This window comes from Aegilops tauschii, chromosome 2 (assembly GCF_002575655.3).
Source record: "Aegilops tauschii subsp. strangulata cultivar AL8/78 chromosome 2, Aet v6.0, whole genome shotgun sequence".
NCBI lineage: Eukaryota > Viridiplantae > Streptophyta > Magnoliopsida > Poales > Poaceae > Aegilops > Aegilops tauschii.
The window spans coordinates 484,037,397-484,061,956 of NC_053036.3; the positions used below are offsets into that span (position 1 = coordinate 484,037,397).

Consider the following 24,560-nt stretch of genomic DNA (forward strand, 5'->3'; position numbering starts at 1 on the left):
CTGGTTGAATGGGTGTCCCACTTGGGACTCGCCAACGCCTCAGACGGCGAGTTGCTTTCGGCCGCAATCCTGTGCTGCTCTTTCTGCAAAAGGAACAAGGATCGTTTACAAATATGACTAAAACGTGCAGTCGAATTGATCAGAAGCTAAAATTAGGGGGTAAATTAAAAATTACCAGCAGTCTCATGAACTCCGTCATGACCGCGTCCATCTCGAAAACCTTGTTGACTGGGTCCCAATGGTACCGGGCCCTGATGACGCCACGCTCCTGCGGGGCTGTGAACTCCGCCAAGGGGTCTAGGATCCCCAAACTTTCACGTTATGCGTCCTCCTTGGCCCATATGGGCCTCTTCCCCGCGTAACCACGGCTTCCAAGGTGGTGGCACCCTAGGTTCCTCTCTTGAAGCCCCTTCATGTACTTTGACTTTTCTTCGGTAGCTTCGGCAATGCAAGCCGCCTTGAAAATTTCAAACTGCTCTTCTATAATTGACGGATTATCCTTTACAATCTCGGAGTAGGGTTCCTTTTTGACCATGATCCGATGTTTCACCCTTACTTTCCAGGCGGACAACGCGCTGCTAAACTTGCCCATGGCGGTTTTTTTTATCCTCTTCATTGCCGGGTCTTACCACGGTCGAGTATATTTGATTCATCCCAGCCCAGGAACAAGAATACCTGGTGCAACTTCCTTAGGAGGGAGTGCTCCATGTTTGGTATCTTCTTTAGTTTCTCATCATTGATGGTGGCGGTTGCCCATAGGATGCAGCCTATTTGATTGTCATAGCACGCGCGCGCTTCCGTAGGCTCTTTTGGCTCAAAATTGCCGGAGTCCACCTCTGTGACCACCAGTCTACTAGTGTTGAGCTGGTTTGGGCGCCGTGTCCTCTTCGGTTTCGGTTCTATACCGGCTTCGCCAGTCTCAGCGTCGGTCTCGGTGTCGATGTCGGTCTCAGCGCCGGTCTCGGAGCCGGTGTCGGTCTCGGATGTGACAGGCGGGCACTACAACAACCGTTGCTCCTCGAGAAGGTTCAAATAGGCGTCTGCCGTCTCGTAGACGTTGCAATCACCAGAACCCTGTCCTTCATCGTTGCTAGCCATGTTCCCCATGATTAAATCTAGTCAACTAATTCTAGACCTAATAAAATGAATAATGACATAAAAGGCCTATGTTTTGCAGGAATGTTGATTCATTCCTGGTGCGGCAAATGCCGGGCACTCGATATGTCCTAGTTTGTAGCACAAGTCATGCCGAAATTCACAGAAAATTTCGTCATGACCTTTGCTTCAAAGTGGACAAATCGAGCACCTGAAAATTGCCAGAACGGAAATGAATCAACATTCCGGCAAAACATAGGCCACTCGGCTTCATTCTCTGCAAACAACAAAAGGCCACTTGGGCAGATGCTGATACGTCTCCAACATATCTATAATTTTTTATTGTTCCATGCTATTTTATTATCAATCTTGGATGTTTTATAATCATTTTATAGTCATTTTATATCATTTTTTGGTACTAACCTATTGACGTAGTGCTAAGTGCCAGTTGATGTTTTTTCCATGTTTTTTACATCGCAGGAAATCAATATCAAACGAAGTCCAAATGCCACGAAACTCCACGATGATTTTTATGGGCCAGAAGGAAGGCAATGGGCCCTGGTTGCACCTGGGGGGGTGCCCCGAGGGGGGCACAACCCACCAGGGCGCGCCAGGAGGCCCTGGCGCGACCTGGTGGGTTGTGCCCACCTCGGGTGGCCCCCGGACCGCCTCTTTGCTCTATAAATACCCCAATATTCCAGAAACCCTAGAAGCGTCGAGAAATATTCATCCAGCCGCCGCAGAGTCCAGAACCACCAGATTCAATCTAGACACCATCACGGAGGGGTTCACCACTTCCATTGATGCCTCTCCGATGATGCGTGAGTAGTTCTTTGTAGACCTTCGGGCCCGTAGTTAGTAGCTAGATGGCTTTCTCTCTCTCGTTGAATTCTCAATACAATGGTCTCTTGGAGATCCATATGATGTAACTCTTTTGCGGTGTGTTTGTTGGGATCTGATGAACTTCGAGTTTATGATCAGTTATATTTTTTTATATCCATGAAAGTTATTTGAGTTTCTTTGATCTCTTATAGCCTCGTATTTCTTCTTCGATATTTGGGTTTTGTTTGGCCAACTTGATCTATTTATCTTGCAATGGGAAGAGGTGCCCGGTAGTGGGTTCGATCTTACGGTGCTTGATCCCAGTGACAGAAAGGGAACCGACACGTATGTATCGTTGCTACTAAGGATAAAAAGACGAGATCTATATCTACCGCCATATAGATAAACGGATCTTGTCTACATCATGTCATTGTTCTTATTGCATTACTCAAATTTTCCATGAACTTAATACACTAGAAGCATGCTGGATAGCGGTCGATGTGTGGATTAATAGTAGTAGATGCAGGCATGAGTCGGTCTACTAATCTTGGATGTGATGCCTATGTAATGATCATTGCCTGGATATCGTCATAATTATTTGAAGTTCTATCAATTGCCCAACAGTAATTTGTTTACCCACCGTTTTCTATTTTTCTCGAGAGAAGCCACTAGTGAAACCTACGGCCCCCGGGTCTTCTTTCTCATATATTTGCCTTGCGATCTACTTTCCCTTTGCATTTTTATTCAGATCTATTAAACCAAAAAATACAAAAATACCTTGCTGCGTTTTATCTTTATTTATTTTATTTGGCGTTCGATCTATCAATCTACTACAATTTACCTCACGTCCGCTTGCCTATCTTGAGGCGTCGTACCCCCAAAGGGATTGACAACCCCTTTTAACACGTTGGGTTGCGTGGTGTTGTTGTTTGTGTGCAGTTGTTGTTTATGTTGTGTTGCTTGGTTCTCCTACTGGTTCGATACCTTGGTTTCATAACTGAGGGAAATACCTACCTTCGCTGTGCTACATCATCCCTCCTTCTCCGGGGAAATACCGACGTAGTTCCAGCTACCATCAAGGATGAATTTCTGGCGCCGTTGCTGAGGAGGATCTTCAACATATACCAGGTTCCTAATCACAGATCTCATCTCCTTGCAATTTACATTATTTGCCATTTGCCTCTCGTTTTCATCTCCTTCACAAAAAATTGCCATTTTATTCGCCTTTTTTTGTTTGCCTTTTTCTCGTCAGATCTCATCTTTGCTTATGTTGCCATGCGTCTTCTATTTGCTTGCGTCTTCGCGTGCTAAAAATCTATTGATATGGATCCCCATCCACTTGCTAATCTTTTTAAAAGATCCAATCATGATGAACCAATTGCTAGTGAGTTGAGTGCACTAGATTATCTTTATGAAGTTTTGCTTGAGAATCGTGAATCTGAAAATTGTGATGAAGAAATTTATGAAGTGATTCATGATAGCTCCTTGAATAAAAAGCATGATTGCAATAATTTTACTATAAATTCTATTAATGTCAATTGTGCTAATAATATGCAAAACCCCAAGCTTGGGGATGCTTGTTTTGTCATGTCCGCTACTTATTGCAATGATCATGATTGGGGTGCTAATATTTCTTATGATCTTGAAAATTTATTTAAGCCTCATGATGAATATGTTTGCGATAATATTGAAAGTGGGTTTGGAAGCGTGTCAACTTTAGTAAAAATAATCCCACATATTTGGAGAGTATTCAATCTTATGAAAAAAAATTATGAACGTGGGTTTGGAGAGGTCATGACTTTATTTGATGATAATCCCACTATTTTGGAAGAGTGTCAACTTTGCATGCATGTGGATCATAAAGAGAAAATTTTATGTGATAGCTATATTGTTGAGTTTGAATATGATCCCCATGTAATCATTATGAGAGAGGGAAATATGGTTGTAGCAATTTTCATGTTACTAAATTACCTCTCTTCATGTTGAGATTGCTATTGTTTTCTTCCATGCATATGCTAGATCTTGCTTGCCTTGCTAATTTGTTTTCCTATAAAATTCCTATGCATAGGAAATATGTTAGACTTAAATGTTCTGGTCACATGTTTTATGATGCTCTCTTTGCGTTTCAATTATTATCATCCTTGTGAGCATCAATAAAAATTATGCCTAGCTAGGGGCATAAAACGATAGAGCTTGTTGGGAGGCAACCCAATGAATAAAATTTATTTTTGCCTTTTGCTTTCTGTTCTTGAGTGTTTACAAAATTATGCTACTGTTATGATTGTGCTTTTTGTGTTTTAATTAGTGTTTGTGCCAAGTAAAGCCTTTAGGATCCTCTTGGGTGATGGTTGTTTGATCTTGCTGAAAAAGACAGAAACTTTGTGCTCACGAAAATAATTTTCATAAATCACAAAAAAGAGCTTTTGCTCTGATTCTTTTTGAAGATTAATATACAAATTACCCTGGTCGTCCTAATTTGTTTGAATTTTTGGAGTTGCAGAAGTATTCGATAAAGTCGGATTACTACAAACTGTTCTGTTTTGACAGATTCTGTTTTCTTTGTGTTGTGTGCTTATTTTGATGGCTCTATGGTTTTCTTTGATGAGTTTTTGCCATAGAAAAGTTGGAATACAGTAGATATAATACAAAAACAAAATATGAATTGGTTTGATACACCACTTATGGTTTGCTTTCTTATACTAACGGATCTCACAAAGGTTTTGTTGAGTTTTGTGTGATTGATGTTTTCAAGTTTTGGGTTATCTTACGATGGATGAAGGATGCAAGAGCCTAAGCTTGGGGATGACCCGACATCCCAAGCTATTATCCAAAAATGAGCAACCAACTAAGCTTGGGGATGCCCCCGAGTGGCATCCCTGCTTTCTTCCAACAACTATCGGTATTTTACTCGAGGCTATATTTTTATTCGTCACATGATATGTGTTTTGCTTGGAGCGTCTTGTATGATATGAGTCTTTGTTTGTTTTATTTTGTATTTTAAGTCATCAATCCTTGCTGGACACACCTATTTGAGAGAGCTAAAATTATATCATGACTTGTTAGAATTGCTCTCTATGCTTCACTTAAATCTTTTATGAGCTAGGACTTGCTCTGGTGCTTCACTTATATCTTTTTGAGCACGGTGTGCTTTGTTATTTTTGAAGAAATGCTCTCTTGCTTCACTTAAATTATTTTGAGAGAAAGAAAATTTGTTATGCTCTTGATCTTCACTTATATTTGTTTGAGCTTATGAAAAGCAACACATAAAAGTTAGTCCCAAAGTGATAGATATCCAAGAAGGATACAGAAAAAGAAAATGTCATGAAGATCATTGGGCAAAATAAACTTGATTCTTAGTAATAGTTTTGAGATATGATGATGTGATATGTGAGTTATGTTGATGAGTAATTGTGCTCTAGTAAGAATATTGGTGTTAAGGTTTGTGATTCCCTATGCATGCACGAAAGTCAATAATCGTGCAATGAAAATTATATCCTACTTGTGGTGCATTATTCGGTGTTAATTATGCTTAATGCTTGCTTATGAGATTATTCGTTTCTTGGTTGGTCGCTTCTCAATCTTTTTGCTAGCCTTCATTTTGCACTAAGTATGACCTCTACTTGTGCATCCAAAATCCTTTAAACCAGTTTTGCCACATGAGTCCACTATATCTACCTATATGCGGTATTCTTTTGCCGTTCTAAGAAAATTTGCATGTGCATCTCTAATTTTCAAAATAAACTTCTCTTTTGTGTGTTTGTTTCGCTCGCGGAACGGTAACGGGTGGCTAATATTTTCCATGCTAGATGTGTTATTCTCACGATGAGTGTTTATTCACTTGTCATTACACGAGAGTAAGGCAAAGGTTTTAGGGATGCCCAGTCCCGAAATGCAAAAAATATTTACTTTATGTTGTCAAATAATAAATTCCTTGGAAAGTGTTGGCATGGGGGCACCCGTGGATACGGCTAGCCATGGAAAGTGAAAGAATGGTGGAAAAAGGAATACACTTTATTTTCTGTTTGGGAACCGCCTATGGCATATCTAGCATGGAAAGTGTTCGTAGCTCTGAGTCGTTTTCGTTGGTGGGATGGATACACCTCCCAAAATGTTTTTATCTCTAATTTTTTCATTTTGAGCTCTGGCACCTCTACAAATCCCTACTTCCCTCTGTGAAGGGCCTTTCTTTTTACTTTATGCAATTTTTATTTTTATTTTGAGTCTCCATCCTCTTACAAAAAGCACCAACTAGGAGGCAATATGATCATGCTCAAGTATTGGGTGTAGTTAATATTCGAGTGTGTTTCATGAATGGATCAATGTTTGAGAATGATGGGCTAGGGATAACTTGTTTTAGCATTGATATTTTGAAAGACATGGTTGCTTGTTGATATGCTTGAGTATCTAAATTATTATGTCAAAACTAGACTATTGCTTTGAATCACATAAAAGTCCAAATGTCCATGCTATAAAGAAAAGAATATGATATGACTTGATGAACAACACTCCACATAAAAAATTCTGTTATTATCACTTGCCTACTCGAGGACGAGTAGGAGTTAAGCTTGGGGATGCTGATACGTCTCCAACGTATCTATAATTTTTGATTGTTCCATGCTGTTTTATTATCAATCTTGGATGTTTTATAATCATTTTATAGTCATTTTATATCATTTTTTGGTACTAACCTATTGACATAGTGCCAAGTGCCAGTTGCTGTTTTTCCATGTCTTTTACATCGCAGGAAATCAATATCTAACGAATTCCAAATGCCACGAAACTCCATGATGATTTTTTATGGGCCAGAAGGAAGGCAATGGGCCCTGGTTGCACCTGGGGGGTGCCCGAGGGGGGCACAACCCACCAGGGCGCGCTAGGAGGCCCTAGCGCGCCCTGGTGGGTTGTGCCCACCTCGGGTGGCCCCCGGACCGCCTCTTTGCTCTATAAATACCCCAATATTCTAGAAACCCTAGAAGCGTCGACGAAATATTCATCCAGCCGCCGCAGAGTCTAGAACCACCAGATCCAATCTAGACACCATCACGGAGGGGTTCACCACTTCCATTGGTGCCTCTCCGATGATGCGTGAGTAGTTCTTTGTAGACCTTCGGGTCCGTAGTTAGTAGCTAGATGGCTTTCTCTCTCTCGCGGAATTCTCAATACAATGGTCTTTTGGAGATCCATATGATGTAACTCTTTTGCGGTGTGTTTGTTGGAATCTGATGAACTTCGAGTTTATGATCAGTTATATCTTTTTATATCCATAAAAGTTATTTGAGTTTCTTTGATCTCTTATATGCATGATCTCTTTTAGCCTTGTATTTCTTCTCCGATATTTGGGTTTTGTTTGGCCAACTTGGTCTATTTATCTTGCAATGGGAAGAGGTGCCCGGTAGTGGGTTCGATCTTACGGTGCTTGATCCCAGTGACAGAAAGGGAACCGACACATATGTATCGTTGCTACTAAGGATAAAAAGACGAGATCTATATCAACCGCCATATAGATAAATGGATCTTGTCTACATCATGTCATCGTTCTTATTGCATTACTCTATTTTTCCATGAACTTAATACACTAGATGCATGCTGGATAACGGTCGATGTGTGGAGTAATAGTAGTAGATGCAGGCAGGAGTCGGTCTACTAATCTTGGACGTGATGCCTATGTAATGATCATTGCCTGGATATCGTCATAATTATTTGAAGTTCTATCAGTTGCCCAACAGTAATTTGTTTACCCACCGTTTTCTATTTTTCTCGAGAGAAGCCACTAGTGAAACCTACGGCCCCCGGGTCTTCTTTCTCATATATTTGCCTTGCGATCTACTTTGCCTTTGCATTTTTCTTCAGATCTATTAAACCAAAAAATACAAAAATACCTTGCTGCGTTTTATATTTACTTATTTTATTTGGTGTTCGATCTATCAATCTACTACAATTTACCTCACGTCCGCTTGCCTATCTTGAGGCGCCGTACCCCGAAAGGGATTGACAACCACTTTAACACGTCGGGTTGCGAGATGTTGTTGTTTGTGTGCTGGTGTTGTTTACGTTGTGTTGCTTGATTCTCCTACAGGTTCGATACCTTGGTTTCATAACTGAGGGAAATACCTACCTTCGCTGTGCTACATCATCCCTCCTTCTCCAGGGAAATACCGACGTAGTTCCAGCTACCATCAACAATCGAACCACTTCAATGAAAAGATATAACATGACCACTTCAATGAAAAGATATAATCAACAATAATGGAATATGCAAATGAACATCAATGACATATATCATATAACATCAATCTTGTTTTTCGTTTATATAGCAACAATTACTTTAACCAACTTTTTGAAAAGAAAAACAATTCTATTTTTTGCTTATAGCTAAATGCCATTACTACTGTTTTTTATTTATAGCTAAATGCTTTTGTTTTTTGTTTAAAGCTAAAAGTCTAGGAAGGGATCATCTTTAAAATAAAACTTGCCTAAATTCTTTTCCTTGAAAAATAGTGGTCTTTTCAAAAACCAAAAACCTTTACAAAATGACCTCACTAAACACTTCTCTGCCTAGGACAGAACCCAAATTCTGTCCTAGCTATTCCTCTCTCACACACACACACATTATTTTATTTTCATCCAAATTGTTTTAGAGCAAATATTCCAACAAGACTTGACCTTATTAGAAACTGCAAAGGAACTCCATTTTCTCTAACCCTTCTGAGCTCACCAAAATTTCCACAGCAAGACCTTAGTACCTACACCCAATTTCTTTAAAAATATTCAGGTCCATAGTCCAAATAATTCAAATTTCATTTGAATGAAATTTGGACCAGATTGAGGTCCATAGTCCAAATAATTTTTTATAGCTAAAAGCTACTGTTTTTTGTTTATAGCCTCTATTAGTTTAAAGCTAAATGATATTATTATTTATATACCCTCTATTAATTTAAAGCTAAATGGAATTACTGTTTAGGCATTTTCATAAAAATTTGCCCTAGCTAATTTCCTAAAAAAAATTGTTAATTTTTTTCCTAAATGCTAAAAAAATTCCTGCTGTCCTAAGCAAATCTAGGGTTCATATGAACATCATCACAGCAGCAACGTATGAAATTTTCCCTAGCTAGCAGAGAGAGAGAGAGGGTAGGGGAGAGGAGAGGGAGAGGCTTACGGTCGGCGGCTCGGGCGGCGACGGTCCAGGGAGGGCTTGGGCGGCGGCGGCGAGGTCGAGGGCGGTGGTGGTGAGGTCGAGGGCGGCGGCGGTGAGGTCGAGGGCGGGCTCGGGTGGCGGCGATGAGGTCGAGGGCGGGCTCGGGCGACGGCCGGCGTCGAGGGCGTGCTCGGGCAGGGCAATCGACGACGGCGACAGATCGAGTGGGGGATAGGGGGGAGAGGGGGAAAAGAACTTAGCAAAATTTTGAGCCCGCGCGTGGTTAAGTCAAAATAGCAGTAGCGCTGGTAGGAAAAAGCGCTATAGCTAAGTTAGCTATAGCGCTTTCCACCAAAACGCGCTACTGCTATAGGAAGTAGCTATTTATTTTCTTTTTTCTTTTTCTTTTATCTAAGGAACTTAGCTATAGCGCGGGCATACAAAAAGCGCTACTGCTAAAGTAGCTATAGCGCTTTGTGAGAACAAGCGCTACTGCTATGCCTTTCTCCTTTTTTTCTTTACATTTTTTCATTTCTCCTTTTTCTATTTCTTTCATTTTCATTTACTTATTTATTTATTTTTCATTTTATTTTCTTTTTCTTAGCAGTAGCGCTCTATACCGGAAACACGCTACTACAAGGCACTTAGCGGTAGCGTGCTTTCTGCAGGATCGCTACTACTATTCCTATCCTATCGGCAACAGTGTGGGAATTATAATAGTAGCGCTTTTACCTGCAAACGCGCTACTGCTACAACCATAGCTATAGCGCGCTTTGTTGACATGCGCTACTACTAAGTAGCAGTAGCGGTTTTTTCTGCCCAGCGCTACTGCTATACCTCTGTGTATAAGGTTTTCTCTAGTAGTGGCCACAAGCTACACTAGCATTCATCAAGAGGTTCATCTTGGATGTGGACATCCGTAAGGAAAAGAGCATTGGAGCAACCACAGTTAGTACCGCTGCAAGAGTAACTCGGCCAAAAGCACCCCCTCAGGGTTTTGCAAAAAATCATGTGGACACGCTGTAGAAAGAAAGCAGAGGGGAGGAACGACGACCGCGGTTTGTCGTGATGAACAAGGTGAGTATATTGGCAGCTCGGCGCTAGTCATCTCAGGCGTGCATGACGTTGCAACTCTCGAGGCGATCGCTTGTCGTGAGGCTCTCTCACTAGCTGAAGATCTCCTACTTCAAAACTTTGTTATTGCATGTGACTCAAAACAGGTGGTTCAAGATATCAACAAAGGAATCAATGGAAGGTATGGATCGGTGCTTAGAGAGATCAATCTCCGGGCAGAGAACTTCATTTGTAAATTTCATTTTGAAGACCGTGTGGCAAACAGTGACGCTCATAATCTAGCTAGATTTTCGCTTTCTCCAGGTCAGGGACATCATATGTGGCTAGGTCATCCCCACGACCCAAATTGTATCCCACAATATGTGGTTTTTGATCAAGAAAGTCGGCCTTTACACCTAAAAAAATGAACTCTCAAAAAATTGAGAGAAGGTCCAAATGGAAACTGGAGTGGAAGGGTTCGAACATTTGAACGAATGAGAGAGTTAGGACTTGAAAGTATGACGATTCGAGGGCTTTTGGAGCTTCATATTAGTACTTACAAAGAAAACGCTTCACCTCACCAAAGGTGGACTCAGAGGGATCTCACTAAAAGCTATAAAAGTGTCCTTAATTTTGCAAAACTTGTTCCTTGGAAATTGAGGGATCAATGACCATCTTTCAAGCAGAGCACATTTTGGGACATACAATTGATTATCACTTCGAGAAACAAACTAGTCCCTTAAATCCATATGTCATGGATAATAAAAACCCACAGTGGAGGCTAGATGAACTTACATGCGCCAGTGCCTCATTGACATGAAATTTGTGGCGCCGGGCAACGGTGGAGGTGAGGATTGGTTGGGATGAGGTGTCGAGGAAGAAAAGCACTAGATGTCATGTGAAATCAAGGTGCGTTCAAAAATGATGCAAATAAATAACAATACAATTAAACAGCTTTTTTGTTTTCATGAAAACCAATTTTTACTAATCTTTATATGTGTTATGCTAAGTAAAACATAGTTTTAGGTGGCTAGACCGCCAAATGTGTTTAGGGGAAATCAGAATATTTAGTGTATCCAAACACCCTCATGAGCCTCACATAGCATTGCACTTCAAAATCTCTACAGTGGTTTTAAAAGGTTTTATAGAGTTTACCTGCTTTTAGAACATCTCTGACCCATTCTTAAATAATTCTCAACTGCAAAGAAACTCAAACTATTGGGAGCTAGAACTATCTAGCCCATCCCCTAACTCCACTAACCCCTTTTAAGAAAATTAGGAGCTCCTATATCTTTAAACCCCTATGATTCTTTTTGGCATGCAGGAGGGAGTTTTCTTTCAAAACCCCACCTCCCCGCCGCCAAAGTTATCGCCGGCCCCGGAGAGATGCGTTAATGATACATCATCTATTGAAGCATCATTTTTGCGCATAAAAGGCCTAGACGACAGTCTCTACATCGTGGCCATGTTTTTTCATCACCCGTTGAAGATGCTCTAGTGCGGTAGAGTTGATCTGAGAGCATCTCTACCAGATCCTGTAAACCACGGTATCACAACTTTTGTTCCAAGAGATACTGTAAAATGATTCTACGGTACCGCGGAAGGCACGAAAGAGCAGATCCTTCTTACAATGCTGCATAATTTAAGGGGCGTGCTACGCGTCCGCAGGCTGATCTTTTTAAAAGATCGGCCGACTTGCGGGCCATTAGATCTGGCACATCTGTGTCCTCTGTCATTGCAACATAGGTCTTGTTGCAGAATTTTTTGTAACAGAGGTTATGTTTTAGATTTTTTTACAACAAAGTCATTGTTGTAGATTTTTTTTGCAACAAAGTCCTTGTTGCAGAATTTTTTTTCGTCTTCACTTTTTTGTAACATAGTTGATATTGCAGGAGAAACTTCTGCAACATGGTGATGTTGCAGAAGTTGCAAAATAAATCGTCAGTAGCTAGGGGCACGTCACGTGGGACACATGTTGTGCGAGCAAGGCGGTGGACAGAGCCAAGAAATCGACCGGTTGAGGAGAATAGTTTCCCATAATTTAAACATAGAGTTCGCGCTACTATAGTTCGCTGGAAGTTCATCACACATTCAAACACACAAACTTAAACATACTAGATAAACCTAATCTAAACTACTCTAGTCCTTCTTGACATGGAGATAATACTCAGCTGCGGAGTTGGAGAGGGTGAAGGCGAGCTGGTACTTCTCCTTGGTCGCCTCGAGCTGCACGGCGCCGCCTTCTTCTCCGGCCGTGACCCTCATTCGCCTAGACGAGCTCGAGCTCCGCCTGGCGGAAACGCTTTGTGGTCGTCCAAAGGAGATCTTCGATGCGGTCGAACTCCATCCACGCCCTCTGTCTGCCGTTGCGGGAGAGGGCGCTGCACTCCCTCGCCTGCACGCGGCGCCATTCCTCGGCCGGGGGTGGATGGAGCTTTCGGCCTTGTCGTCGTGCGGGCTCGCTTTGTGCGGCAGTGAGCCGCGGCGCCCCCCTTGGCCACCATGCCCGCAACATTCTTTTGACATTCCGGTGGCCGAAAAGGGCCTGTGCGCATGGAAAACGGCCGCCGGAGTGGGTGGATTTGGTTAACCCTAAAGCGCGCCGGACCGGTAAATATAGCGGCGGAGCCGAGTCTTTTTGAACGGAGTCTTCTTTATATGATCTGTTCAGGTCAAAATTTTAATGTTTCATGTAAATCGATCGGAATTATAAGGACGGGTAAGGTCTGCTAGAGATGCTCTGATGATACTGGCACATGTGCATTCCTGAGTCCCTGATCGTCACCGCGCCGGCCGTCGTCTCCAAACATTTTACCAATCTCTTCCGCCAGGGTGCCGGTCGTCGCCTCCAACTGCGAGTTCAAAACCGCCGCAGATGCAGAACCCCAACGGCACCATCCTCCAGCTCTACCACTCCGGCCGTCTCTCTGCCGCCCTCCACGCCTTCCAATCGCTCCCCTCCTCGCCCGCTCCCGCTCCTCTTTCCGCCGCCACATACGCCGCCCTCGTCGCCGCATGCTCCCGCCTCCGCTCCCTCTGCCAGGGCCGCCTCGTCCACCACCACTTGATTGCATCCCCTGATGCCGGACTTGCCGGAAATACTGTCCTCAACAACCACCTTATCACCATGTACGGCCGGTGCGCTGCCCCGGACTCTGCCCGCTTGGTGTTCGACGAAATGCCTGCCAAGAACCCTGTCTCTTGGGCATCTGTTATTGCGGCACACGCGCAGAACAGACGCTCCACTGATGCTCTCGTTCTGTTCTCTTCAATGCTACGGGCGGGGACTGCGCCTGACCAGTTTGTGCTCGGCAGTGCTGTGCGTGCGTGCGCAGAGCTTGGGGACGTTGTTGTCGGGAGGCAGGTGCATGCACAGTCTATGAAGTCTGATACTGGAAGTGACTTGATTGTGCAGAACGCGCTGGTCACAATGTACTCCAAGAGCGGCTTCGTTGGGGATGGTTTCTCGCTCTTCACGAGGATGAGGGAGAAAGACCTGATTTCCTGGGGGTCCATTATTGCAGGGTTTGCACAGCAAGGGTGCGAAATGGAGGCGTTGCAGATTTTCAGGGAGATGATTGCTGAGGGGCTGCATCATCCCAATCAGTTCCATTTGGGAAGCGTGTTTAGGGCTTGTGGGGTTCTGGATAGTTTGGAGTATGGGGAGCAGATTCATAGCTTGTCTGTGAAGTATAGGCTGGACTGTAACTCGTATGCAGGTTGTTCATTGAGCGACATGTATGCCCGATGCAAGAAGTTGGAGTCTGCAAGGAAAGTGTTTTATGGGATTGATGCTCCAGATTTGGTTTCTTGGAATTCAATAATCAATGCTTGCTCTGTTGAGGGCCTTCTTAGTGAGGCTATGGTACTGTTCTCTGATATGAGAGACTCTGGCCTCAGGCCTGATGGCATTACCGTTAGGGGCTTGTTATGTGCGTGTGCGGGCTGTGATGCTTTACAGCCTGGCAGATTGATCCACTCCTACTTGTTCAAAGTGGGTTTGGATGGGGATGTTTCAGTATGCAATTCTTTACTCAGCATGTATGCGCGGTGTATGGATTTCTCCTCTGCGATGGATGTTTTTCACGAGACAAGAGATCGTGATGTTGTCACCTGGAACAGCATTCTTACTGCATGTGTACTGCACCAGCATCTGGAAGTAGTCTTTGAGTTGTTCAACCTTTTGCAGAGGTCGGTGCCGAGTCTGGACGGGATCAGTTTAAACAATGTTCTGAGTGCTTCTGCCGAGTTGGGTTACCTTGAAATGGTGAAACAGGTCCATGCATACACCTTCAAAGTAGGTCTGGTGAACGATACAATGCTGAGCAATGGTCTAATTGATACCTATGCTAAATGTGGAAGTTTAGATGATGCTGCAAAGCACTTTGAAATGATGGGCACCAACTGTGACGTGTTCTCTTGGAGCAGTTTGATTGTTGGCTATGCCCAATCTGGTTACGCAAGGAAAGCACTTGATTTATTTGCGAGGATGAGAAACTTGGGAATCAAGCCAAATCATGTAACATTTGTTGGGGTTCTCACAGCATGCAGCCGCGTCGGCTTTGTCGATGAAGGCTGCTATTACTACAGTATTATGGAGCCTGAACATGGCATTCTTCCAACAAGAGAGCATTGTTCATGTGTCATTGACTTGCTAGCACGTGCTGGGAGACTAACTGAGGCAGCAAAATTTGTTGATCAAATGCCATTTGAGCCCGATATTGTGATGTGGAAGACCCTGCTTGCTGCTAGCAAAACACATAATGACGTGGAGATGGGAAAGAGGGCAGCAGAAGGCGTTTTGAATATTGATCCTTCCCATTCTGCTGCCTATGTCTTGTTGTGCAACATATATGCTGCTTCTGGTGATTGGAATGAGTTTGCAAGATTGAAGAAGGCAATGAGAAGCAGTGGTGTTAAGAAATCACCAGGGAAGAGCTGGGTTAAGCTAAAGGGGGAGCTAAAAGTCTTTATAGTAGAGGACAGATCGCATCCAGAGTCTGAGGAAATTTACACAATGCTTGATATAGTTGGAATGGAAATGATAAAAGCTGGTTATGTTCCAAAGCTACCATGTCAATACACTAGTTTTGATCATACAAATAGTGATTTGTCAGATGAAGACATGAGTATGGAATATGGTTGAGTCAGGTCTTCTTGGGGGTTTGTTAGAATTGGCCAACCTACCAAACCTGTATGGCACTTGGTCTTTGTGACCGTGTGCTGTATTTGATTAATTAATCCGCAGTCCAGCAGGCCATTGGTTTCTTTTCCATAAATAGATGGAAAGAAGAGGTAAGTTTGTGACCAGAAGCTGTTCCTTTTCCTTTGGCTTCCATATGTGAAGAGAAATATGTCTTACCTGGTTGTTTGAACAGTCTACCTAGTAAGCCCGCTGAGGCCTGAAAGAGCTACTAAAGTGATCTTGCTATTTGATAGATAAAGGGCAAGTTAAATGTGTTTGAATGACCACATGGTCCTACTAAGTAGGATTTTAGTAGTGGAGCAAGATACTGGGGTCAAGAGTCTGAGCTGTACAGAATGGTCAAAGACCAGTCTCTTTTAATCTACCACTGAACTGAGAAGCTTTTCCTTTTTAAGGGTATCAGCTTGTCAGCACGAGTTCTACCTGAAGGAAGTTCAGAGTAACATATCTCATGCAAGCTAGTTCTGCGGATATATGTATTTGGTGAAGACAACAATTACAGAATGAATTCACAAGGGAGTAACAGAAACACATGTAGTAGCAACATGGGGACGGTGGACTGTTCAAAAATTCAATAGAATCTCACCTCATTATTTTCCTCAGAAGGTTTGGTAGTCACCAGCAGTCTATCAGGTATTACTACAGATTTACAGTTGCAAATAAAGCTGATCTATGGAATGCGTGTTTACATCATAGGGTTAAGGATTTGGTTAGGCCAAAGCTATTGGCTTGGATCAAGGGTCTACCCTGATCATGTATTCAGTAGGTAAGTAGGCCTAGTTAGATTCTTCCTTTCTTTTGGGATGTAAATATTTTGTACAGTTTTTTTCCTGTTTGGATTTTAATAAAGGACTGTGGGGCTTTGCCCTGCAGTAAATACTAAAAAAAAGCGTCTTTACTGATTCATTCTATTATCAGGTTTGATGTGAAAACAAGTATGCTAAAGTGTACTTTCTGATGTTAGTAGCTGTGCTACAATGCATGCTAATTCACAGGACGTGTAATAGTCTAACAAACATTTCTGACAGGTCATCGTTGTAGATATTGATTGTATGATTAATATCATGTTGGAGATAGCGATTGGATTAATCATTTTATAGCTTCAAGTAAATTTTAATAATGCAGTTAAACAGATGGGGTTATATCGCTTTACATCTCGTCCCTAGTCTAATTCTCACCATGCCATCCTGTTGACATAACAAATATGTGTTCGAAATGCTTATTGTAGCATATAAGAACTGGGTTTTGACAAATGGGGGTATGTCACAGGAAGGCGATCTTCACCAGTAAACCTTCAGATGGAACTGTTAAGTGCGAAAAAGGATAAGCAAATAATAATAGTTGTGTCAAAATATACACTCTACGATATGGAAATCTTTTCTCTACAAAAGAAATTTAAGAACGGAAAGAAATGGCTTTCCAGATCCTTGAAACTCGAAGAGCAGACGTGCATACTATATCTACACTAAGCAAGGGAAGTCTTAGCAGCCGTGCGATACACCATTTGCCTTCTTGATATCACTGCCGTCTTTGGTTGCCAAAAGTGGTTCAGTCTCCTTATCTGGCATCTACAAAGGCATAAAAAACATGAAATGAGTGAAACTGAAATTTCGGAGCAAATTGAACTGTATTTCATGGAAGAGTTGCCAATTTTCTCAACACATTCATCATACAAACTATGCTTAAGAGGGCACATATTATTCATAAATATAATTAAGCTAAACTGATGAGCTCTAGTTTGCTTCCAGTATTGGGTAATGGATTGGCAGAAGCATGGTATTATCAATTGTCCCAGTTTACTTTTGTCAGCTAATGTGCATAAAAGTTTCTGTCCTGCACGCATAATAATCCTTATCACTTGCTTTTGCTGCCAGAAAATACTAATTTTGTACATCAATATGCAAATTTTAATTGATGTATAGTCTCAACTTTTGAAATATGAATGTTTATTTCAGAAAATTCAACTGCTACTACATTTAGTTTGACGTGGAAATTTGACTCTTTACTGTTGCTGCTGAGATTAGGAGCATAAGAATTGTTAGTATAACTGCCATTCGTCAATCTACCTTCTATTTTGTGCCATCAAGATTATAATCGTGATTTAGATATGATACCAGGTTGGAGGCAAAATCAAACCTGTGAAACTGGCAGAGCATCATTTGTTGACTTCTTCTTGCTCTCCCTGACTGAGAAGAAGGAATACAATGCCATACCAAATATGGCGACCAGAATGCCTAATATGTTCTTCATGGTGAAAGGATCGTGTAGTAGAGTGTAGCCAAAAGAGAGAACAAGACATGTCTTAAGGTGGCCAAGCACCTGGTATGTGACTGGAGACGTTGTTCCAATCACAAGAAATGTACTGAAGTTCACAGACACCGCAATCAAGCAAGATAGGATGATGAAACCCTGCATATAATTCATGATAAAGAGCATCATGTTGCATGTATTGTCCATCGAAATCTGAGGTATATCTCTGAGAGCGTTAACTTGCAACATATATGTTTAATGTCTCACCCAGGAGCATGACAATCAACTGCTACTGCGCTTAAAATGCTGATTCATTCTAGCAGTAACAGCTGGAGCAATTTCATATTTAATTTGTTGTTTACTTCTTTAGGACTGTAGGTATCGATGTACCATTGAAATAAACTTGAACGTAAGGCACTTCACATTTTACATGTATGAAATCTAGCAGTAGTTACATGCATAAAATCTACCTTATTTTGTCCCCTTCAAATCACTGGGTTTGGTCTTCATTTTATACATTTCTTTCATGGAAAAGCACTAAAAGTGAAATGTATATTCAGGCTATAACAATTTTTAGTCGGGAGTCCCAACTTGATAGGTAGATCAGGAAATTATTTTATTGATGTCAGGTTTCAGAACTTTGGCTAGCTACTTAGAAAGAACAAATTGTGAGTGTCACTTCCTCACCGAAGATGCCATGCATTATGAATTTCCACAAAATAGTTGGCTTGACGGGCATTTTAAAAAGAATGTTAAGATCTCACAGTGACATTATAAAATTGTTCTTTTCAGATATTTGTAACTGCATGAAATATTCAGAACATACCACAACTGGAGTGGTGTATTTGTGGGCGAAGACACTGCGGTTTGTAAGGAGTCGATCCACAAACGGGCCGGTCGCAAACAAAATTGCTGCTTGGTATGGCGCAGATTGGTAAAGAAGCTGCGTTGAGGAGACCTTCAGTTTCTTCTGTATTGTGTTTGTGAGCTTCATTCAAAGTTGTCGGGTTAAGGATACCATGTGGCTACGGTAACAAGATAAAGATTCACCTATTTTTATATGAAAGTTCATGCAACCTAATTCAGAAGGAATCTAGCACTAAGAAATAAGAATTTTGATGATTCACAAATAACATATATGGTTCTCCAGCCTTTTAAGAAAACCTGCTAAGACTACTGCAAGTTGCATTTAGAATATAAGGTTTCGAATAATAAGATTTCCCTATTCTTTTCTTTTAACCTGCAGTTTTTGGAATGTCAACAACGAGTAAAGTATTAAATGTAGGATACAATTTGGCCAACACAAGTGGTGGCGATGGCGAGGCCAGAAAGGACGGACCCAAGTAGATTTAGCTCGAGATCTGTAACTGATGCGATGCCTACTCCAAGAAGTAAGACCATAAGAGAGAGCTTGATAGTCTCGCTGCACGTTGTTGGACTGGTATTAGCTCACTGATGATAAAAATAAATACCATAGGCCCAGGAAAACTAAACAAGTAAATGACCCATTTATGTGTGATTAGCTTTTCATCATTTGATCCAAAAGTTGGTGCTTGTAAAAGAACACATTTAAAGTTATTTCCCCTTTGAATATAATATATAATACTATGGATTAGCAATAATTTCTTGTTCCAGTTTCAAATTATCAATATATACTTTAGTATAGTGCATGTGCCATCATCTATCTTGTATCTTTTCGCTCTGATCATAAATGGGGTGCAATTTACAGTGGTTGACTCCTAATTAAGGTAAAGTACTGAGTTTATATTGAAAAACCTGAATCTTTTGTTCAGGAAGATTGTCTCCAACAGCACAGTGAAAGGTATTATGGCCAGTTTCGTCATCTGCAGAACATACTGAATTCAAAATACTTGTGGCATGGTTTATGAAAAATGGTACCAAGATAGAGCAGCCCTTACCTGGTAGAATCCAATGGAGTTGAATCCTAAACTAAGGTTTAAAAGTCCAATTGAGGTGCCGTTCAGAAACCCAAAGAGGATCACTGTATGTCCATCAATTGCCTTGGGCTCAAAAAAATGTAAGCGTTGTGCCACATGGAGGGTGCAGTAGGTCACCATGAGATGCCAGCTTGTTAATGTCGTAGCTACATTCGAAAACAACAGAGTTCAGCATAAATTGCAAGTATTTGAATTTATTCATGCATGGCCTTTGGTTTGTTGTTAAGTTCTGTTAAATCTTGCAAACATGAAGGCTTCTGTACTGACCGAATGGGAAACCAAGTGTGCTGATGAGAGCTTTGTTGCAGATGACAATGGCAACTGAAGATGCAACGGAGAGCGCGAGAGACCCGATCACGCCGAGCTGTAAACCAGCTGTCATCTTGACCAGCTGATGTTTCCTTGCTTATCTGAAGTTACATTATCATGAAGAGTTAGGTGCAAGGTACACATGCTACACACTGAACATAGCCTACTGCTAGCCTGAATTAATTGCTTTTGTGAGACCATACAATTTCTGTAGCAATGGTGTGATAGTGTCCTTTAGTTTATGATATATGTGACTACACCTTTCTATTTTCATATGAAATGGAAGACCAACTTAATTTGTCTTGATGTACAAGATAATATGAGAACAGTGGGTCCAAGTTTGGTCGAGTTATTTGGGAGGTAGTCAGTGTTTGAATATTGTTAGTGTCCTTATCAATGTTTATGGAGAGGAATAATTATGACCATCTATGTTCGTCCTAGAATGGAATGGGTCAAATTCGTAGCTGGCCCAAGTCACAAACAAGAATTATAGCAGTCAGATGATATCATACGTTAAGTTTGTTGTATTATAGTACTGCTTAATATTAGTATGTTACGTAGATGTCACATAGATCCAAGCTTCGCAGCAACATCTCAATAAACTAGCACCTACTTGCACACCGAATCAGGATAATCATTAACACATTACTGATTACAAATGGAGCATACAAAACTGCTATGACTAGCAAGTGAGACATTATGTTAATTAATTATCAGATCCAGAACGTGGAGCGCAAACATTAGAAGAGATTGTTATGTTTTGGCATGACTGTAGACTGTAGTCTGTACGTCATACCCAACCTAACTACTGGCTTCTTTGTACCTATAAATATAATCTGGAGAGTTGGTACCTGCCACCTACTAGGTTGTTTCTTGGTGGGTACAATAATCTAAAGGTGGTTCAAGTGGCTCTCAAATGATTGATACTTCAGCAAGATGTCAACTGAATGACCAAATAGAATAGGAAAAACACATGGGAGCCCATGTGTTTGGTGATTTGGTCACTTCCTAAGCAACATGTTAGATGGACTAATTTTGAATAAAATGGTCACAATACATGCCTTAAATTCACACTAATAATATGGAAAGGGATTTTATTATATTTTTCTAATTCATGTATCTTACGGACACTGGCTCTTGTATTCTGTTCTAGGAGGAATGAAGTTTACAAATCATTTATAATCCTTTCAGTCCTGGCTGGATGCTACGTTTATCCTGATATCAATTTGTTTGTATATTTCTTGGAGAACTGAATTTTCAAACATAAAAAATACCATGAAAACGTGAAGATCACATTAGATAACTAGCATACCTAAGCAATGCCCATGTGGATGTACTGTCGTCAGACGAGGCAGTGACAATTGACAAGCATAGCTAAACAATGCTGTAACAGCAAAGGTGGATAACTGAACTTCTATGCACATGATCATGACATTCATAATGTACTCTACGAAGAACAATCACTATGCGATCCATGACAAATCGCGAACTGTTCATAAGTTGGTGTCTTTGAGAGTCTGCGTAGTTATCTTATACGATTATATACCGTCTCAAATCCTGCCAATGCTAAGAAAGAAACCATAAATCTCTACATTGTCGATATGTATGATGCCCTTATGCATGGACTTGGCCAGGGATTGGGGTAGAAACATGGAATTCAGGTGTAAGCAGGCATGCACAACATACAGAGTTAGAAATGCAAAAACATGATTAACCTGAGAAGCAGCAACATTAGGATCAACCAACAGTAGGAATGCTCGCTTGGGAGACCGTACCTTTCCGACAGCTGCTGCTTCGTTTCCTCGAAGAACGGTACACCTCCCTCCGTATCGCGAGAATAGAGAGGGGGAGAGAGAGAGAGAGAGATGAGAGAGCGTAAGGTGGCTCTCCTCTCCTTGGAAGAGGAATGGAGGCAGGGACAGGCACTTTTATGTTCAGAGTTTACAGGGGGGAAGGTGAGTGTGTATGGTGGGCAGTTAGGTGCTGGCTTTGATGCTGTTGAGTGGATGCTACCTTGGTGAGCCTATAAGGCATCGTGCAACATGCTCCTTCTACAGGAGCGTGCACGACAATTTCCTTCTCAACCAACGAAAGATTCTAGCCTGGGGCCACCGCAGCCATAGGAAATGACGCTGTGGACAGCAAGATTGTCCACTTAAAATGATGAACTCCGACATCAATCAATATCATAGGTGTGCAAATATATGGACTCTGTGATATTTTCGTTGCCTAAAAAGCTGAAAATTTTAGCATGTAAATGTGTAGGAATTTCTTGGGAAAGGAAGTGTACACTAAGTTTATTTATTTTTGGCAAAAATGCACTCAGTCGACATGGGTTTTCTATGAACAAACTGTGTGCCAGCCTCCCCAGGGCCTTGAGGGAGAATGCTTTTTGAGGTAAAGCATAAATGGAGTTTTCTTTTTCCAGAGCAATATATGCTTTCCCTCTATTTTAGTAACATATTGCAACAAGTGTAGCAACCATTCACACATGCCATCTTTCATATCTGGCCATCACCCTTGTTCCTTTTGCCCAAATAAACTATTGCCGCACATTGTTTCTTTATTACTTTACCCAGGACCATGTGAAAGGGATGTTTGATCCCAATCAATGCGTGAAATATAGCCTTGATAGTAAGAGTATAGCCGATAGAATATCCATCGCTTGTCGTCTCACACCCACCATTATCATTTACTATTACTTCATTTTCAGTTTTATGATTGCTTTCAAACACAATCTGTCTTTTTGTTTCTCCATCTGTAGATCAAATATATATTTGAATTTCGTGATATGATTTATTTCGTGTCGATGATAATACGTTACCAAATGTTTCCACATTTCATGCGGTCATATTCGTCGTACGTTAGGAGGTAGTGTCGGTGAGCACCACGAAGAATGGGCATCACAGAATATGCTCTTGAGGTTAATCATGTATGCACTTTTTAATTCAAAAAAGCGCTCCTTTTCTCCAATCATAGGGCGACACTAGGATAGTACAAACCACCATCCTAGAGAATGTGCTGCCCTGTAATTCTTTTTCCCGCTGCGAGCAGTGTAAGCAAGATGCTACTGCCTGTGTGTGAAAGTGGTGAACAAAAAGGGTGAGAGAAAAACAAGAGCAAACGGGTGAGGCGCATCATTTCGATCGAGCGTCGACCTAACAAAGGCGCATCCACTGCATATATACAGTTAAACAGATGCAAGCTAAAAAGAGGATCAAAACCTGTTGTAATCTCCAATAATTGGCGTAACAGAAAGAAAGAAAGAAAGAAAGAAAGAAAGAAAGAAAAGAAAAGAAAAGAATCCCTTTCCTTTTGTCACTTGGGGCACAAGGGTTGGGAGGAGGCAGCAGGTGGTTGTAAAGCGCCCGGCTTTCTGTGAATGCAAGCAAAGGTAACGGCCCAACAGCAGCCGCACACAACAACACACGTCCGTCCGTGGAGAGTGGCTCCATTTTATTGCCTCCGTTTGGTGAGCCTTCGGCCTCACTCTTTTTCTCGTACTCGTACCACCTCTCCCCCACATCACCTGAAATCCATTCCGCCGATTAAAAAAGCCCGCAAATCGGCAGGCCTCTTCGTTTTATCTTCAAGTGTCGGTTCTGATCTTTTACCGTTGGATGATTGCAGCTTCAGTAGAGAGCACATGTGGGAGATTCTACTGTGCATGGGAGAGCTCATTGCGATCCTGTCCAAATTCACCTGAAAATGTTTTCACCACAGCAGCATTTTGGTTGTTCAGGCGTAGATGTTTTGGAATCATTGCGGCCCTGAGGAAAGGCGCCGTGGCCGAACCGTCGAGCTACCGTGAGTAGACCGTACGTAGTTTATGGTTTACGAAAAATGCTAGTACAGCGTCACGAATTTCTGTTGGTAGTTTCCTCGCTTCGCTTTGGCCCAAAGCAAGGCTGGATCACGTTGCCGCTTGGTGAACTAAAAAACTGTTCCATTCCGTGAAGTGGTCCCCCAGAGCCATGCTTTCACGGGCTTATAGCTGAGTGGTCTAATCATACCATTAATAAAAGCTAGCACAAAGGCAAGGCGGATTGATTGAGACACTGGTAGCAGGAGAAGAATTCGGCAATTTAACAGGAGCTGACGACGGACGATCTCAGTTGGCCTGGCCGCCTTCCGGTTCCGGCATCGGCGCACGCAACAGTATCCCACGTTGCACCAGCTACGCGTACTGGCCTAGCCTTGACTGCCCCGCACCCGTCCCGTTCTGGTGTCTGGTGGGCACGGCCGGGCGGCACATCGCACGCAACGCAACGCCCGACACGGCCACGGATGGAAGCCTGTCGCCGCCGCGCCTTGACTTGTTGCGCCCCCCCCCCCCCCCCCCCCCCACCCCCCCATCGCGTCCTTCCAGATCCGCGCCCCAAATTACTCGTCGCAGAAATGGATGTATCTAGAACTAAAATACATCTAGATACAGCATACCTGCGACAAGTAATTCGGAACGGAGGGAGTAGAACGGAGCAATAGAGATGTCGTCCGTCCATCCAGTCCAGCTCCTCACCGGCCATTGGCCCGACCCGAACCGGCCGGTCGACCAGGCGGCCCCTAACTTTGCTTTCAGTGTGCCCCGTGCACGGAGTTGAGTAAAGCGATGGCGCTGCTGCTGTGTTAGAGCATCAAACGTCTCAAAGCCGCCTCAAATGTCCGGAAGGGTGTCTCAAAATTTTGACCCATATGGGTTTCAACAGGCCTTAAATGTCCGGGCTGACTGACA

General features: G+C 42.2%; 2 protein-coding genes across 5 annotated transcripts; one reads left to right on the forward strand and one right to left on the reverse strand.

The window, feature by feature from the left end:
* Nucleotides 1–11,976: 11,976 nt before the first annotated feature.
* On the forward strand, nucleotides 11,977–18,591 carry LOC109761088 (pentatricopeptide repeat-containing protein At3g53360, mitochondrial). 4 transcript variants are annotated; one of them, XM_040399477.2, is made up of 3 exons: nucleotides 11,977–16,077; nucleotides 17,429–17,779; nucleotides 18,354–18,591. In XM_040399477.2, exon 1 carries the CDS (start codon nucleotides 12,981–12,983, stop codon nucleotides 15,249–15,251), a length of 2,271 nt encoding a protein of 756 aa, XP_040255411.1. In that variant the 5' UTR covers nucleotides 11,977–12,980; the 3' UTR covers nucleotides 15,252–16,077; nucleotides 17,429–17,779; nucleotides 18,354–18,591. The 4 variants fall into 4 exon arrangements, with proteins under 4 accessions (XP_040255411.1, XP_045089128.1, XP_045089129.1 ...); XM_045233193.2 differs by having other exon boundaries at nucleotides 11,977–15,944; XM_045233194.2 differs by lacking the exon at nucleotides 18,354–18,591 and having other exon boundaries at nucleotides 11,977–15,944; nucleotides 17,417–17,701.
* Nucleotides 16,624–21,828, reverse strand: LOC109761089 (UDP-xylose transporter 1). Its single transcript, XM_020319883.4, has 8 exons — nucleotides 21,604–21,828; nucleotides 19,787–19,929; nucleotides 19,481–19,665; nucleotides 19,338–19,405; nucleotides 18,852–18,984; nucleotides 18,388–18,549; nucleotides 17,448–17,720; nucleotides 16,624–16,879 (listed from the first exon to the last, which is right to left on the reverse strand). The coding sequence occupies exons 2-8, from the start codon at nucleotides 19,899–19,901 to the stop codon at nucleotides 16,793–16,795; spliced, it is 1,023 nt and encodes a 340-aa protein (XP_020175472.1). The 5' UTR covers nucleotides 19,902–19,929; nucleotides 21,604–21,828; the 3' UTR covers nucleotides 16,624–16,792.
* Nucleotides 21,829–24,560: the final 2,732 nt, after the last annotated feature.